At 41.1% G+C, this 17,484-nt stretch overlaps 1 protein-coding gene across 2 annotated transcripts in view; it reads left to right on the top strand.

Moving 5' to 3' along the window:
* Nucleotides 1–1,338: 1,338 nt before the first annotated feature.
* The window catches only part of BAIAP2L1 (BAR/IMD domain containing adaptor protein 2 like 1), a 35,930-nt gene continuing 19,784 nt past the window's right edge, over nt 1,339–17,484 (top strand). Inside the window, exons 1-3 of one of the 2 annotated variants that reach the window (XM_032125681.1) lie at nt 1,339–1,558; nt 9,716–9,791; nt 12,549–12,635. In XM_032125681.1, the coding sequence (XP_031981572.1) occupies nt 1,508–1,558; nt 9,716–9,791; nt 12,549–12,635 (214 nt within the window). In that variant the 5' untranslated portion in view covers nt 1,339–1,507. The remainder of the gene's footprint in view (nt 1,559–9,715; nt 9,792–12,548; nt 12,636–17,484) is intronic. The other variant, XM_032125680.1, reaches the window with a different exon arrangement.

Here is a 17,484-nt window from a genome sequence, read left to right as displayed (position 1 = left end):
CAAACAGTGTGACTTGTGACTCTTCATGCCATACTCAGGCAAGCAGCCACATCACATTTGAGAGGACCGTTTGTATGAGCAAACACTGCTTAGCAGGAACATAAATTGTAGACTTGGGCCCCAAACAATCCATTATGCCCATAGGACAACATTATAAATTAAACTGAATAGCAATTAATACCATGCATACCAGAAGTCTGTAAAGACCTCAGCTGAGAGTACAAAGTCTCATAAAACCCCCTTTCTGCCCTGCATTGTAGCTGCATTGAAGGTAACACCTTAAGCGCCCACTTTTTCCTCAGATGGCAAACTGTAATTCTAAAGGCACATCTCCTTGTGCTCAAACGAAAACATTTTTGTGGCTCTCAAAACCTGGTAACAACCTCCTCCCTCACCAGAGTCCAGTATCTAGGATTCTGATCCAAGTCCAGTTTTTTATTGCTGCAATAAAGTGAAGGAAACAGAGGGAAAGACAACGACCAAGAGGACAGCCAATGTGTAAGGATGGTGATTACACCTCACACGCCCGATACCCGGCACCATAACCTAGTTATAAATACCCAAGGTTATGAAATTCTCACAAAGCCCTTCCAGATAGTGCCGGTATTACGTTATCAGAAAGATATTCCAGCTGGCATACTTTATTCTCACAATCTCTGGACAATTTATGGTCCACAAAAATTTACAGCTTCCCACAGCCTTCCTCACCACCCCTCTCCATGAAGGCCTTGTAAGTCAGTTCACAGAGGAAAGATGACTGGGGGGCACTGTTTTATGGGTGTGTATTTAAAAGAAATAGAAAACTTCCTCGTGTAGCAGGAAGCTCGGGCAGTGCTCTAGACCAGGACTGGGGAGAAAGACATTTTTGTCCATTCCTGAGAGGGTCTCTCCCCCCCGCTCTCCCTCACGTTGGGCTGCTGTGGAAGGAAGCAGGGCGACCACCCCGCACCGCACTACCGTCGCCAGGTCTACGCTAATTCATTCTGACTAATTAACTTCTACAGAACCCTCACTTAATTGCTGGGAGAAGAAGTTTACCCGCGACTTCGTGGGGCACACACAGCAGAGCGGCCTCTTGAAAGGACTTCCACAGGACTTCCCAGCCGGGCTGGGCTGGGCTGGGCTGGGCTTTGGCAGCGGGGCAGGAGCTCCCATAGAAGGAAGCGGGGAGGAGGAGGCCGGAGGATGGAGGCGGTGCTCGGGAGCAGGCGGCGGCTCAGGTAGAGAGGGGCGGTCCGTGCGCTCCGCCCGCCCCGCCCGGCCGTGCCCGCCGAGCCGAGTGCGGTGATGCGAGCCCAGCCCAGCCCGGCCCGGCCCGGCCCGGCCCTCCCCGCCCGCCGAGCCAGTCCTGCCGCGTCGGGAGCCGCGGCGCAGGGCCCGCCCCGGCGGCGCTGCCCGGCTGGTTCCGCAAGTTTTTGACAGTTTGTTCGCGGCACCGGGAGCCGAGGCTGCGGCGCTGGGCTGGGGCCGGGGCGCTCCGCAGGACCGAGCTCTCCCCGCCGGCACCATGTCCCGGGACCCCGAGGAGGTGAACAAGCTGACGGAGAACACGTACAAAGTGAGTGCGGAACGGGGAGGGGCTGCCCGCGGCCACCTTTGGCCCGGCACCGGGGGCCGCGGGGCAGCCGCGGCTCCTCACGCGGAAACGCAGCAAACTTTTCTCTTTTTTTTTTTTTTTCCCCTTCTCTTTTCTTTTTTTTTCTTCCTTTCTTTGTTCTTTTTTTCTTTTCCTTTTTTTCCCCTGTCCCCGTTTCCCTCTCCGGGAGTGATCCCACCCGCCCCGCTGTGTCCGGCCGCTCCCCGTCCCCGCGGCCGGGGCTCCGCCGCAGCCCCCGGGCGGGCACGGCCGCGGCACCCCCGGGACAAGGCGGCTTCCAGACCGGTTTCTGCCTCTCCAGCAGGCTCGGTTCAACAGCCAGCCCTCATTCCCTCGGTGTGTTTTGGTGATAAGGTGGTTTGGAGATCCTGGTGGTTGTGGTCTTCTGCTTGAACCGTTTCTTCATACGGGCCAGAGCCTAAAAATGGCTTAACGCTGAATTAATTTGCTTGCCAGCGTCCCGAGCTGATAATCAGATTTATGATGGTGCACCCTAGCACTGCTTCAAAGCACTGACCGCTGCGGGTAGTTCAGTTCATGTTAGGAGGCTTTAAAACTTTCCAAAATGCTTCATTATTTGTAGAATTAAAAATATTTTGCTTATGGGCACCAGACACTTGTTCTGAACTCTTTTTCCTTATAAACACAGTCCTTCCAAAACACAGCAATTCTAATTGGGAAAAATTCCCTTGAGAATCATACTTTTGGTTGGGTAGTGAAGTAATCCATAGTTGGATCTGTAATCCTCATTCTGTACAGTCTGTTGTACCAGAGAAAGCACTCACATTTGCATGATTGAATCCATTTGCAAATTTAACTTACAGCTGCACTGCACTTGCAGGTTTGAGCCCTAAGGAAAGCTTTCTGATGGATTGTTCTATTTCACTATTTACTAAATTTTTCTGGTTTATTATCAAATGTTTTCATATTTCTGAAGATGTTGTCATCATCATTTAAAGGTTTTCAAAAACATTTACTAGGAGTAAATTTTGCTGTTACTTTTGTTGTTCTTTGACACACTTAAGTCAACTTTACCCCCGTCTTATACCCCCAGTTATATTGGGGCCATGTTTTATTTATTGTTTACTTTCTTTGGACTTAGATATCAAATTAATGCAAAACTACTGAAAAAAAATGAGATTATCCGGCTATAAATTTTGTCCTCTAGAACCAGAGCAGATAATCGTAAATAGTCTGGTGCTTTTTGGTATCAGTTACGTTTGCGGCAAGGCCATAAGCAAACATAAATTCCCCTCTCAGAAGTGCACCCTGTAAATACAGGCTCACAGAGGAGAAACCTGGGAAGTTGACTGTTCAGGGCTGTGCCAACAAAGGAATGCTCTACTCTGTCTATTGACTTCCAGAATGCAGTCATAACAGTTTTACAGAGGAGAGGGAAGAAGATCTCCTGTGTGTTTTAATGGATATAATTTAAAATAGGCTTTAAAAGGAGTGACCACTAAATAGGAAAACCTTCCCTGTTACTCAGTTATTTCCTGGGAAAGTTTACCCTTTAGTTTTGTTTCCTAGACTGATTCAAAGAGATCTAAAGATTGAAATAACCAGCAAAAACACAGAGTAATACAAAGTTAATGTTGACAGTGTGATGAAATGTCTCCTCTGTAGGTATTTTGAGAGGTCTGGCATGTTGCATCACATAGCTCGTACTCACAGGCCTGGAAACCCTCCTGCCCTGCCCTCATTAAAAATTGAAACTTTATCCAGATAAGGTAGAAAGGCTGCTTCAGATAGAGAATGGATTCAGGGTCCACTTTAAAGCAGTTATTTCTACATCAAAGTCGAAATCTTGAAAACAGTTGGTTACCCTTTCGGGGCAGAGAGCAGGAGCCTGTGTATTCAGCACTGGCTGGGACTGTAATCACAGCTCCCCCATCTAAAACAAATGAACACCTCTTTGTGCTGTGCTCTGGCCTGCGTGGAGAGTGTGCTCTCTTTTGTTCAGCAGTGCCCATGGCACTTCTGCTCTTGCCTGTGCCATCCCAGCAGTGCACACGAACACCGTGCTGGGATGGGTAGAATCCAGAGCAGTGTTTTGTGCTTCTCCTACCTGTAAGAAGAAAGGCTTGGTCTGGGGAAACCAATTCAGTGTAGTGCTGTGATGGCATCTGTGCTGCAGGACCAAATACAGGCTTTAGAGTTCTCAAAAAGAATCAAGTTTTGGGTGACCTGGAAAAATAATAGAAAATTAAATTGAATACCTTGCTGGCCTGCTATTTTGGGGGGAGGGGGTGTTGTTGTGTAATTTTTTTATTTTTCTTTCTTACAGTGCTAATCCATTGGATTTATTAAATACATGGTAACCTGTGTTATACAAAGCTTCAAAATATATTTACAGAAGTCATCAGGTGGCTGAGTAATGCCGTTTTATTTTTATCTTGTTCTTCCTTTCTGTTGGCATCCAGACCAGAAAGTGAATACCTCAGTGTTTTTTAGCTAACCTGACTGAATAAACAGCACAATTCACAACTGTGTGTGCACACACAAAAATCAGGGCTGACATTTACCCTTTATGTAAGACCTGAAGAATCACTTTAGCGCATGATGGGAATGGCACGTGCACAATGAAGCCCAAGGGTGTGGGAGCCTATGACTAAAGAAGGCCACAGCCTCCCTTTTGCCAAGGAACTGCTGAGAGGTTCCCTGGTATGACACTGCCCTGCCCTGGCAGGGACGTGGGGACGATGTGGGGGAACACTGTGGGCCACCCTCATGCACAGATGGTCACTTGGTCACCCAGGAAGGTTGTCGTGTGCTGTTGTGTCCCTGCAGCCTGTACAGGTTTTCTGCTGTAAATGGGGGAAAACTGCTTGGCATCCGGCTGAGATACACAGAGTGCAGGGGAAAGGGGACAAAACAGGAAAGTGCTGAGGTACAGACCTGTCCTTCTGCCTGGACGGGCCAAGGGCTGGGCAAGCAGCTCACAGAGTGTTCCCATGGTGGGAGGTTTCTGGAGCTCTTGATAATGGCATGATTGGTGTTGCTAATCTTGGATTTAAAAGATGTGTTTCTCTGTATCCAAGTGAATTTTGATTATCAACCAAAGCATAATTTAAAAAAAACCAAAACACCTTCCTCCCGCAAGAAACCCATTTGTTCTCCCCAGAGGCATTGAGAATTACTTTGGTAGGCTATATTGTTTTATCAAAGAAATATATCTGATAAATTCAGTTTAAAGTCCCACATTCCATGTTTCTGTATTTTAAAAAGACTCACAATTATATTAAACTACTGGACTTATGTATCAAAATTCAGATTCACCTATGGTCCCCGCTCATACTGCAGTGAGGCTGTCGCTTTGCATTCCTGCAGTACAAATCTAACTCCGGGGAAGAGGAGCCTTTGGGAGTTTGTGAGTTTATAAAATCCAGTTCTTCCTTAGTACAAATTTTCTCCTCTGCCCTTATTTAGAGTTATGCCGGCTTGAGGTCTATCCTTGGGCATGTGTTCATAACCTGGAAAAGTTGTATTAGAAACACACCGATGGATGATGTACTAATGATGTTTCTCTTAAACAAGAAGTTTTCCATCAAGACGACTAATAATTAGTCATAAGAATTAGTCTTTTTGAATAAACACTGGCATCTTGATTTATTCTTTTCCATTCTGTTAAACCTGTTTTAAAATAATATTAAGCTAACTTACAAATGAGATATCTTAACATGAGTGTGTTGAGGGCTCAACTGTGCCCTTCTGAAAACTGTACTATGGATTTCAGAAGCTAAAGCAGGAGATGAAATGCACTAATGTACAAAATGCTTCAGGTTCAGTACAGCACAGTATTATTTCCTTTTTGAATCTTCTCAAGGCGTGTCTCCGACATAGTGTGGCAACACTAAAGACTTTTTTAAAAAATTTACTCATTTTCAGATTGAGAAATAATTTAAACTAAACCACTAGTAGCTATACAAATCTTAGCTATGAATAGCTACAGTGGTGGTAACTAATAGGAGTGATGCTAGAAATCAAGATCTACTTTTCTCTGGTGGTTTTATAATTTCAGAATTCTACCCAAATGCGTTGTTATTCACTCTTGCAAGAGTGCCTGCAGGATGTAAACTTGAAACTGCAGGGAGTCTATGCATTGTTTAGTTGTGTTCATACCTGCTGAGCTATTGTTCAGTGAGGTGTGTCTTTAAGTAAAAAGCAAAGCTGAGCATTTACAGGAAGGCACTTTTACAATGGCTGTCATTTGTTTTGAAGATTAGCGTTGTTTATACGACTGTCAGGAACTGTGGAAGATGTGATACCCACACACAACAAGTGGAAATTCAGGGTTTCTTCCTCTCCAGCCAGCTCCATGCTACCCAGCTGGATAACTCACACTGGTTTCATGTGGTGAAAGGAACACAGCAACTCCTACAACAGATTCTGAGGATTTAATGACTCAAATGACCAGAATAGGTTTCTCTTACGCTTTTTTCCTTGGAAGGTCGCTTTTGCCAACTCTAAAGGTCTCTGCATAAAAGATGTTTCCAGTTGCCTGTTTTGAAAATGTTTCCCTTTATTTCCATTCATTCTAAATAATGGAAAGCTGTAGGATCTGATCATGTGCCTCCTCTTCTCGTTAATTATTCTGTTCATGAGAGGTAGTGTGTCACTAGAATATAGGACACACGATTGACAATTAGGAGGCCCTGTTTGTGTGCCTCACTGTACAGGCAAATAATGTGTTGTGAACCTCTTTATCTCTCCCAAGCTCTTTCTCACTTTGTGATGTTTATTTGGATTAAGACAAAGGTTTTATTTCCATGTCCTTGTACACCAAGGCAGATAAAAATACTGTTATTTTCTGAGACTTTTGACAATTTTAGATTAATTGTTTTCCTGATCAGAATTTTTTCTTTGTTCCTCTGTCCTCCTTTTTGAGAAGTTTTGAGATATGGCTTTATTGTATGACTTGAAATTTTGCACTGGTGTTCATTCCACTCATTTTTGTGACCTTGTCCTTAGACTACAAGTAAGAGAAGCTATAAGGCTGTAAGATGTGGTAAGAAAAAGTAGCTGTACAAATTGATTTGAGTTGCTCTTGTCCCCTATAACTTCTGAAGCTGAATAGAATACAACAATAATTTTAATTGCTCTGAAATGCCTTGACAGTATCAAATCTATAGCTCATTCTGAAGAGGGAGTTGCCTGTGACAGCTTCCCTTTTTGATAAAGTGCTCTAGATACTTCTTCCTGAACTTCCTGGACTTCAAAGACAGCCCGTGGTTACCTGTGGTTAACTGTATAGAACGACCACTAGAAGCATGGCCAGGTTTTTTGTTTGCTTTGAGAATCTAGTCTTCAGTAGAAAGGAAAAAGATCACATATTATGCTTTTTTCCTAATGTATGAAAGGGAAATAATCTGAGAATTATTTCATCAGTTCATCTTGGAGACGTGGCAGGGGGGTCAGGGAGAGTTAAGTTTTTCTATCGAGCACAAACCTTTGATTGAGATGAGCCTTGCCCAGTGCTGTGAGGATCAGCTAACACCCATAAACCAAACTCTGCTAAACCAAGCAGACTCCAAAGGGGAATTTCCATTGCAAAGGTTTTTGCCGTTTCTCGGGCGTTCACGTCCAGGGACTGGTTCTGCTAACAATCAACCACTGTGGCAGTGCAAAGCCTGAAACACTTCCAGAGGCTGCCTGGGCTGATGGAGAAAAGATCCATTAGTTGTGCTCCTTCCAGCTGCTGCAGGCACTGGCTGTAAATAGTTTCCTCACCTTTCCCAGCAGCTTTACGTGTACCTTGAGCAGATGTGATGTCCTGGAGCTCTTCCTCCGAGTTCCCTGTGTTCAGTGGACCTGCTGTGTCTCCAGAGCATGGTCTGTGTCTGCTGTTCATGAATACCTGCTGTGGATCAAGAGCTCTAGTGAAAAACAAGAGCTGTGGTGCCTGGCTTCAGAGAGGGGAGCTGTTGAGAGCAATTTTATTGGGGTTTGTTTACTTCCTCTTGGATGAAAACAACTGACAAGTGCAATCACGATTTTTTGCTTGAAATCTGCATTAGAGGATGACAAGAAAACTATAATCTTTACCCCTGAATGCCTAATATAGTCATTCCAAAAATCAGTGCCTCAAGGCCAATAATTATCACGTTATTCTTAGAATTTTGGGGTAGGTGGCAATACGGTGTTTTACTCTGTAATTTTTTGTTTTGAGAAACAGGGTTAGCAGAGGCAGAATCTTCCAAGATTATTTTCAGTATAGAATGGCAATTCAAGGTGGCATTGGGATTCTTACCTGCCATGGATGCACACCATTATGGTACATCTTTTTTTCCCTCATATCCTTGAAAATACAGGACTCTCTATCCTGAAACAACCCCCTAATTCATCTTTTTTTTTTTTTTTCCTTGTGATTCACTGACTCCATGTAAGTCAGCAGACATCATCTTTAGTACACAGCTGGGAAGAAATGGCAAAAAGTTGGAATAGGAAGAAACAACTTGCTCCTTGGAACAAGTGTCTCACAGAGTACCTCAGCAACGAGGAGAGCAACAGGCACAGCAGCAACACAGACAGGAACAAATTAAAAAGCTGGGGCAGGAGGAGGGATGTTCCCAGACACCAGAGCCTGAATATCCATCCTGTTAAGTTGTTAGAATAGCCCTTGGCATTGTTGGCCCAACCTGAAACACACTTTCCCAAATGATTTCTGGATGTGGTTTGTGAGTTAACACAAATCAAGGGCCTGGGGACAATAGCTGGTTTGTTTGCAGTGATTGCATTTGGGTGGGTGAGAGTTTAATGGGACAGACCAGAAAACAATCCCAGTTGCATTTAATTTGTACACAAAGGCAGTGAGGCCAGGTATTGTTCTGTGGCTGCTTTTGATGTAATTTATACTATACTAGTATTGGAATCTAATAGTTTATATTGTTTTAAAATAACTGTATTTTTACTTGATATGACTGTTAAAGTATTACTGGAGTTAATCCTTCACTTTTTATGTTGAGCAGAATTCAGGTATAGTGCTGTCTTTAAAAAATAGTAAAATTCTATCTGCGTGACCTTGCCTGAAAATCAGATCAATGTGATGGTATTGCTGTTCTTTTTGGGTCCCCCTGTGTACTAAACATAAATATTTTCATTCTGTTAGTAGTACAACAGACAAAAGCTCGATAGTATTTCACTTGTCTTGAGTCTTGTATTTCTTGTAAACAGAAAGCATCTGTTTTGAATTCCTTGAACTTGATAGCTCTGCTGTGTGAACAGTAGTGAGTTTGTGTCATAAAAGTATTGCCATAAAAATAGTAAGAATAACAGAACGGTGTCCACAGGTATCTCATGATCTTCTTTTCATGACAGTGTAATTTCAGAGAGTAATGTCATAGCTATAGTTTCGTTAGGAAGATTCTGGGGAAAGGAGGTCTAGAATCTGCAGGTTGTAGCATTTGCTAGGAATGAGAGCAGTCCTGCCTGGAGCTGCTAGATTTCAGATTCTGGTTGTTTCAGCCAGTAATTGTATTTAACAGTGAAAGCAGCTGCAGTGGTTTTTATTTTCCCCTCCTATTTAAAGTCACCATTTTCACTATCTTTCTGAAAGAACCATGGCTTTGTACAATTTTCAAACAAACAAAAAAAGCAGAAAAAATCCCCAAAATAACCAATTTCACTTAATGCATCTGTAACACAGAAAACACAAAGAATATGAATCAGAGATCTGATGAAATTTTTCTTCTTTTCTTTTCTAGAATTTTTTTAAATTTAGAACTCAAATCTTGAACCATTGTCAGAAAGTTCTTGTCTGAATTTATAAAACAATTAGTGGACAAAGGATTTTCCAACATCACCCACCATAAAGATGGTTTTGTACAAACTTTGATCACACACATGATACCCTTTTGTATTACAAACAGCCAGATCCCTGTTGAAATAGTTTAACTTTTTTTTTTCCCGTTTGTTGATCTTAAATGCTCAGTTTCTTCTCCCTTCCATCCTTTGTTTTCCTGTGTGCCTCAAATCTTCCAATTTTCATCCATCCTTGGACTTCTGAGTTGTGTGCTGTACATATGAAACTTTAGACTCATCTCAGGTCGCTGAGATGAGTACTGACACCCACTGTGGAATTGCCTTGGTTATAACACAAATGTTGTTTTCTTTCACTAGAATGTTATGGAACAGTTCAATCCCGGACTGAGGAATTTAATAAATCTGGGGAAGAATTATGAAAAAGCTGTTAATGGTAAGTTTCCTGGCTGCTACATTTAGAAAGAATGTTTAATTCTCATTTAAATATACATACTGGATATGAGGGTTGTGTATATAGGCTTCCAAGTTGAACTTTGGATGTGTTTAATTAAGAGGAAGAAAACCCCAACTAACAAGCACAAATACACAAATATACCGTCTCTCCAGTCTTTTGGGGTTTTTCCACTGTCCTGGAGAAGTTGCATCACAAACAGTTAGGCACAGAGCTCCTGCAAAATAAACTGAAAGTGGGTTTAAGTAACCCACATTGGAATAATGAATGAAAAAACCCAAAGTTATGTAAATTAGGTGGGTTTTTTTTTTCTCTCTGAAAATACCTTCCAGAGATATTTCACATTCTTAGATGTGTTCCTACTCACCTACACACATCACTACCTAAGTAACCTTGTGTATTGAACAATGTGAATTAGTACAAGTTGCAGGAGTGAACTGATTTGTTGTTGTTATCCATACTAACCCTGATGATATCATTTTTATGGAGTCAAAATCAGAATGAATAAATTTGAATCTAAGGACCCAGTTTCTCCAACTTTTTAGAATATAATTGCTTACTGCCATTACTGACCTCACAGAAACAATTGAAGAAGGGCTTTCCCAGAGCCTGCACTGTGGGACCTGTCAGAGCCTGCTCCATTTCACCATGCAGACCTGTCAAACTGCTTGATACCATATTAAAGCCATGTAAAATCTCTCTAATTTTGCCTCACTCAAGCCTATGGCACATCTTTCCCCTCTATGTAATGCACTTCTCTGAGAAATGGGATCCTGCAGAAGTAGTGCATAGCCAGACAGACACTGAAATCTCTCTTCATGCAAATTTTAGACCTGGCTTGAGAAAAAGATAAAACCAAAGCCTGCTGGAGATGAAAATAGGGAAATGTTGACTTATTTGTGGTAGTGCCTAACTTGATGGATTAACATGTGGTTACCTAGTACCTGACCTTAGGAATTACAGGTAGTACCAGAAGTAATAACAGGTGTTTTCATATTCATTTGAAATACTTCTATACCAGTTTCTAAGGGTTCTGCTCTTCACACACTTTGCTGTTGATATGTTGCATTTTGCCTTTTGTTACATTTGCCTTTAAGGCTGGCTGATAAGGCATATCTGAAATGAATGCTTGATTTCAAATGAATATTTACACTGTTGCAACAACTGTTGCAAAGTCATCTTTGGACTCCCATAAATTTGTAATCTTTTCACCATCGCTTCTGAGTGGTGTAAATAGATCTGTAACAAGGAGTAAATACTCTGTTGCTAAACAAACACTTCACAGCTTTCCAAAAAAGTCGGAGTAGGCTGACAAAGAACATAAAACGTACAAGAACTCCAGATATGTTTGCAATGTATTTTTCTACATTTTGAGGACAAAAGGTCAAAAACCCCTTCCTTTCTGCAGAAGTAATTTGTAAGCCATAGTACTGGTGAAGGGACTATGCAAGCGGGGCTCTTGATTTAGCTTAGTTAGCACAGGGAAAATCACACATTTCCTTCCTTTTTTAGTGCTTGTATTAGGAGAAAAGAGTGACTTGGGGCTGTCTTGAGAAAACACAGATAGGAAGAGTTGGACTGGCATCAAACCCTCTTGTACAGGTGGCACACTGCTCCATCAGTAGCACCAGTATGATTCTTCTGCTCAGAAAGTTTGAGCACAGAGCACCTATGAGACAGAAATCACCCTTTTTAATGCAACAGAGCCTCAAAGAGGATCTTTGTTCGATTTGGAAAATGTTCAGACTTCTCAGTGAATATACTGTTATGTAACCAAAGATGTCACCTTACTAGTAAAAACTATAAAATACAGACCTGTAATTGGCAATTATATTCCTCTCAGAAAAAAAAAGTATTCTAAAGTCAACAGTGAGGCTCTGCTTGACTTTCACTTTAGGCTAAGAATGTACAACTACAAAAAACTGTGACGAATAACTTCAATAAGTTATTTTTCACATTAAAGCTTGCCAGCTTGTCCTTGTTATTTCTTTTCTCTGTGGCATGCAGATGAGTTCTAGACACTGAAGATGCAAGGCAGGCACTGTAGATCTATTCCCTGTGTAAGATGTTTCTCCCCACTGGCCTCCCTGCAGCTTCACTCCGACGTTTCCGTGTTTGTTCCAGCGAAACTGGCTTTGCTGTTTAAATCAGCCCTAACCAGGAAATGATTAACTGGCAATAACTGAAACCTTCGTGGTGTACAGTGAGAGCTTATTGGTTCCTGTAACAGCCAGCTTTAGAGGGAAATGATGATTTGTTTTTGAGGGGCTCCACGTCTCCTTGGGGCAACCGCAGGCCCATGGTTGGTGGCCAGTTGCCATTTCCCAGATCACTGGTCTGGCTGGTCAGTACAAGAGACCTCAGCACTTTTTTGGGATTGCAGTTTGGTTTTATTCCAACAGTTTTCTCTGTACCAAGGAATTTGGTTATGTCCTGACCAATGGCCTATGGCTAAGCCTTCCCACCAGGTGCTGATTGCCCCATGGGAGTTGGAGCTAAGTAACAGGCTGAAACTTCATTAATATGTTCTGGAGTTCTGTCTTTGTTTCCTGGTTTCACAGATCAGCAGGGAGCACAGGGACTTGTGCAACTTTCTCTGACAGAAGGATTTCCTTGTTGCCATGTACCCCTCTCTTACTCTGTGCTCTGGATGACAAGATTTCATAGAATCATAGATTAATAAAAATTGAAGATACTTTGATTTTTTTAAACAGTTGTGTTTTTTTCACTCACCCCCAGTTATGGTAGTGGCTGGAAGAGCATATTATGATAGCCTTGCAAAGATTGGGGACATATCAGCAGATTCTCCAGTATCTAAAGAATTAGGTAAGTGAAAAGTAATTTTTTAAAATTACTTCAAAATATAAACTTTATTTTTGCTTTCCTGCTGGCAGTTCACCGAACGAATGTGAAGTAGATAGGGACGAGTAAAAGTATGTTCTACTCTTATATAACAGGGGTGGAAGGGATCAGATGCCTTTAAGGCATATTATTTCTCAAGACACTTACAATGTTTTGACAAAATTACCTTTTTTTCCTCCTTTTGTGAATATGTATCTGCATATGCATTCAAAAGCATGTATTTTTAAGCTCATATAATTCTAAAATAAATACAAAAGTATGTATCTTGATTTTGAATGCAGAGGTGAAGGTTGAAATACTTCTGCAACAGACTATTGGTATGAGGAGTCCTAGTGTACAGCAGCAGTTTTAGAACTAAAACAATTTTCTGATTGAGTGTCATTGTGAAGGGTTCAGTTTTACTTCACTACTTTTGATCAAGTGTATCACTAAAAGTTCTCAGGTACATTTATATTTATTTCCTACTTGAGCTTTTGAAAGAGAAACTGTAGGCTCAAAGATGGATTAATTTTACATTAATAGAAATCCACTTCAAGTTCTGTACTCTCCCGAAAACAATTTCTGAATGTTTGAAAGATCAGCAGCAACACTTGCCCTTGACAACTTCACTTTTGTAGGTTGAGCAGTATAATTGCAACACTGGGCAAAGGAGTACAAAATATTTGTAATATTTCTGGCAAAAGATTCTCAAGTCACTGCAAAAGAAAGAACTGGGAACTATACTGCAAAGAAGAAACATTTGCTTAATGCCTTCATTTGCTTTTTGACAAAAATAACTTGATGACGTGTCTTGCCTCTGAACTTTTGATTTTGGGCAATGTAGGACTCTTCCAGTGATGTAACTTGCATCTCCTGCTGTAACTCACAGTATTTTGTTAATTCCGCTGATTACAAAGGATGGGTTTAGCAATTTTTTTTTCACAGCTCTGGAGAAGTAGAATTGAGGGGACAGACTCCGCTTGAAAGGTGGCCACTGGTTTCTGTGTGGCTGCCTACATTTTTATGGCTTGTCCTGAAACCACTCATGGGTGAGTGTTAACGTCTGTGCCGAGGGCTGGGAGAGGCAGAACAGCAAACAGGGCAGAGCAAACAGTCCCAGCAAGCAGCTCCCTCTGTTTGCTCTGCAGGCTGTTTACAGAAAGCAGAGCTGCTGCTGTCAAACTGTGGAACAACAGCTAAAAGAAATGGCTGTGCAGAGTCTTAGGAAATCGCAGAAAATGCACAATTTCAGTTTTTGCAATCAAGCGCTTGGGCAGATGCATGGCAGCAACTGATTTATGACTTGTCGGGGGGGACATTTTCTGCTTGTTTGGAAATATTATTATTATTGGGTAATCTTCTGCTGACTTCTGAAAATAACTGGTTTTCCCTATTGTTTGGGACAATACAGAATTGTGATTGAAAACATACTTTTGTTGAACTATGAATTCCATCCTGCAATTACAAATCTTTTTCAAGATACACCATATTGAGAAAACACAGCCTTCTTCCCTGCTTTCTGTTCACCTTCTGCTTTAACTGTTACTGCAGACAAATCTATTCTTCTTAAGGCAAACTAACTCTGGATTTCTTCCAACGTACTCTCTGATGGAATACTTAATTTAGAGATAAGGAAAGTCAATGAATGCTGGAAAAGGCATGATAATGTGGCTAGGAGTCTGTGACAGATCATTTGCATTTTCAAGAAGAAGTCTTTCTTACAAGTTCTGAAGCTGGGCTACAATATTGGACTATTTACCACAGAAATATGATACACCCAGGTGTCTCCAAAAGTATCTGCTTGAAAAGAAAAGTATTTACTGTACACTTGTGTGTTTTAATAGCATTGCAGGGCATGCTGAGCAGTGTAAGGACTGGGGTGTGTAAGGACAGATCAAACTTTGCCCATTCATGGGCCCTGTAACTCCAGGGGAGTTGCTGCAGCCACCTGTGCAATTGTCTCATCCATGAGTTCCTTTAGACTTGCCAAAAGACAGGTGATTGACCACTAGCAGCTCTATCATGCATAACACTTCTGTTATCTCTGCCAAATTAGAGGTGGTTTCCCAGTTCAAAGCCAAACCTGCTGGGTGACCTAGAGTGTATTCACTGCCAGTGTGATGTAAAGATTTGTATCAAACCCACAGCCAATCCTTCCTTCTCATAAGGAAACACAGAACGGAACTTCTGAGATGAGACAGTGAAATGGACACCAGCTCCACAGCAGGGTAGAAAGAGAAATGCACTAGAAATAAAGGAGTTTTTTTTAAAGTAGAGGGTAGAAAGCAGAGAGGCTGGAGAAGTCATGGGGTAAAAAATCAAATAAAAATCAAGCCAGAAAATGCTTTCTTCTGTTGAATGAGATTGGAGCAGAAGAGGGAAATGAGGATGAAAAGGAAATCTGGATATTCCAGCTGATTCAGAGCTTTTGTACTAAGTATCTCTATCTTTCAAGTCTGGTTGAAGCTCTGAATCATTTTAATACAGAATAATTTAAGCAAATTGAGGAAGTAGAAGAATGTACTGCAGTCATAACACAATCCTTATGAATAAGGGATGAGTTGATTGAGTCAACATTCTTTCTAATTCCATATTTCCCTAAATTTCTGAGCTTGTAGTCCCTCAGACTTGGCTATGAGCATTTAAAGAACGGAACCTGAATTTGGTGGTTCAAGCTATTCTGCAATACAGAATTTGCATACCTTTTTTCCTAGGCACCTTTTGGAAATCCCTCCAGGAAGAAAAGATAGAAAACAAGAAACTGCACGTTTAAAAATGTTGAGATTTCATACTATTCAAATTTCAGCATACCACACCAGCCCAATAAAACGCTATGTTTCAATAATGCACTAAACCAGTTCCACACAGACACTTCACCACGGTGTTAAAACAGTAACTTTCACATGTTGCTAATTGTTTTTGCCCTGCCCAAAACGCAAAGGCTTGTGAGGCTCTGTCACGTCGATTTTTAGTGCTTATAATTTAAATAAAATCTCCTCTAGTAACACAGGCTGTCTCTGTAGCCTTACACAAGGAATCAGGAAGTTATTTCCTGCTTGCCTGTGGAATACTGCTTCTCCTATCTTCCCAACTATCTTCTCCAGCACCTGCCAGTTATTGTAGCTACATCTCATTTTATATTGTGGGTGTAAAGTCCCACTTAGTTTGTTGTGTAGCAACGGTATCTACAGCAGTCACCCACAATTGCATTATGGGTCTGTACCCAGAGCTTATTGCTCAAGAACTAAGGAGTGTAAACTATTAATTGCTTGTCAAAATAGAATAAGAAAGAAAAATATTATCTTGCATGGTCTTGATCAGTGGAACTAAACTATAGAAGATCAGTATGTTAATAGGACAACCAGAGGAGACAAAATAGTCTTCCCTAATCTAACCAAGACTGATAATTTATTTAAAGATTACCCTGGTTTACAGGCTTGTTTTTTATAGTTTATGTATTGTGTTCTAAATTAATTTGAAGCAGGTATGCAAGAGCTTATGCTCATCTGCAGTCTAAAATGTAAGAATTTGGGAAGATTTGGGTTCCTTTCAGAAGAATTTTTTTTGTTAAAAAACCAGTACAAATGATCTGGAGAAGCAAGTCTTGTTCTTTATTGTGGCAGTCACAAGATAGAGAGAGGTGGGGAGAAAACTCCAAAACTTCTCATGGTGCACAGAGGATGTGGAATTCTTTCCTGACAGAGGGTGAGCCCTGAACTTGATGTTCCTCTCAAGCACAAAAGAACAGACTGTTCTTCAGGTTAAAATACAGGATTTGAACACATTCACAAAACACTTTTGCCCATCAAGTGGTGTAATTTTAAAGGTTTCCACAACTTTGTCATGTTTTGCCAAATACAAAATCTTGTGGTATAGTAATACCACTTTATTTTACAGAGTAATAGATTGATTGCAGGAATTCTGTGATATGAATAACGGGGCAGGAGTTCTCTGTATCCATGTTTCCTTCTTTTGAGAGCCTTTATACTCCTCTGCAGGTAGGCAAATGCCTGTATTGGGGTAACTGAATGTTGGTTTGAGAGTCAAGGCTGATAAACCATCAGTCACAATAAACTAGTGATGGTTGATGAATAGACCTGCAGCTTATCCAAGAGTTGGCATTTCGTATGAATCTCTATCAAGTTTGATCCTTTGATAACCATGTACATTTAATACTAATAGAACCAGCAGTGTGAGGTTCAATTTGTAGAGGGTTGTGATTTTTTTTTTTTTTAGTGATAACCACTTTATTTCAGCTTTGCAACTAAGAGAAACCCTGTGGGCTTTTCTTTTTCCTCATTATTTCCAGAATTAAGAGAATTTCTGTATCAGAAACTGTGTGCTTTAAGTGTTCAGCTCATACAGGAAAGAATTTGGAACTAAATTGGAAAATTCTAATTTTGCTAAAAAGGACATACCTACTTGCTGAAAAATTTCTGATCAGGCCATAATGTAAAGCAGTACTTTCTTTTTAAAAGATTATCTTGCAAGTATTTATTATTCAAAACTATCTATTTTCTTCCTGTTTAGCAAGCAAAATTGCCACTTTATTGGGTACTTGTCAGAACTATAGGTCTGGGGTTTTAATTCTGGGATATAGCACTTGTGTCACTCTCACTAGTGGGAAAACCAAGCAGAAAAAGAGAAAATTCCATAGTTTAGGATGAATGCAGCTAGCTCTACTTCCATTTTTAAAAAAAGGGAGGAGGGAGAGTTGTTGGCTTAGTTTAACACATATACATTGACCCTGTCAACTGGAATCCTATTGCACTTAGAAAGATGACACCTTGCACTCTTCCCTTCTCTGGCTCATTTCAGCTGGACAGGAGAGCTC

The sequence above is a fragment of the Corvus moneduloides genome, chromosome 16 (genome assembly GCF_009650955.1).
Source record: "Corvus moneduloides isolate bCorMon1 chromosome 16, bCorMon1.pri, whole genome shotgun sequence".
NCBI classification, from domain to species: domain Eukaryota; kingdom Metazoa; phylum Chordata; class Aves; order Passeriformes; family Corvidae; genus Corvus; species Corvus moneduloides.
This window is presented reverse-complemented; position numbering and strand designations above follow the sequence as displayed.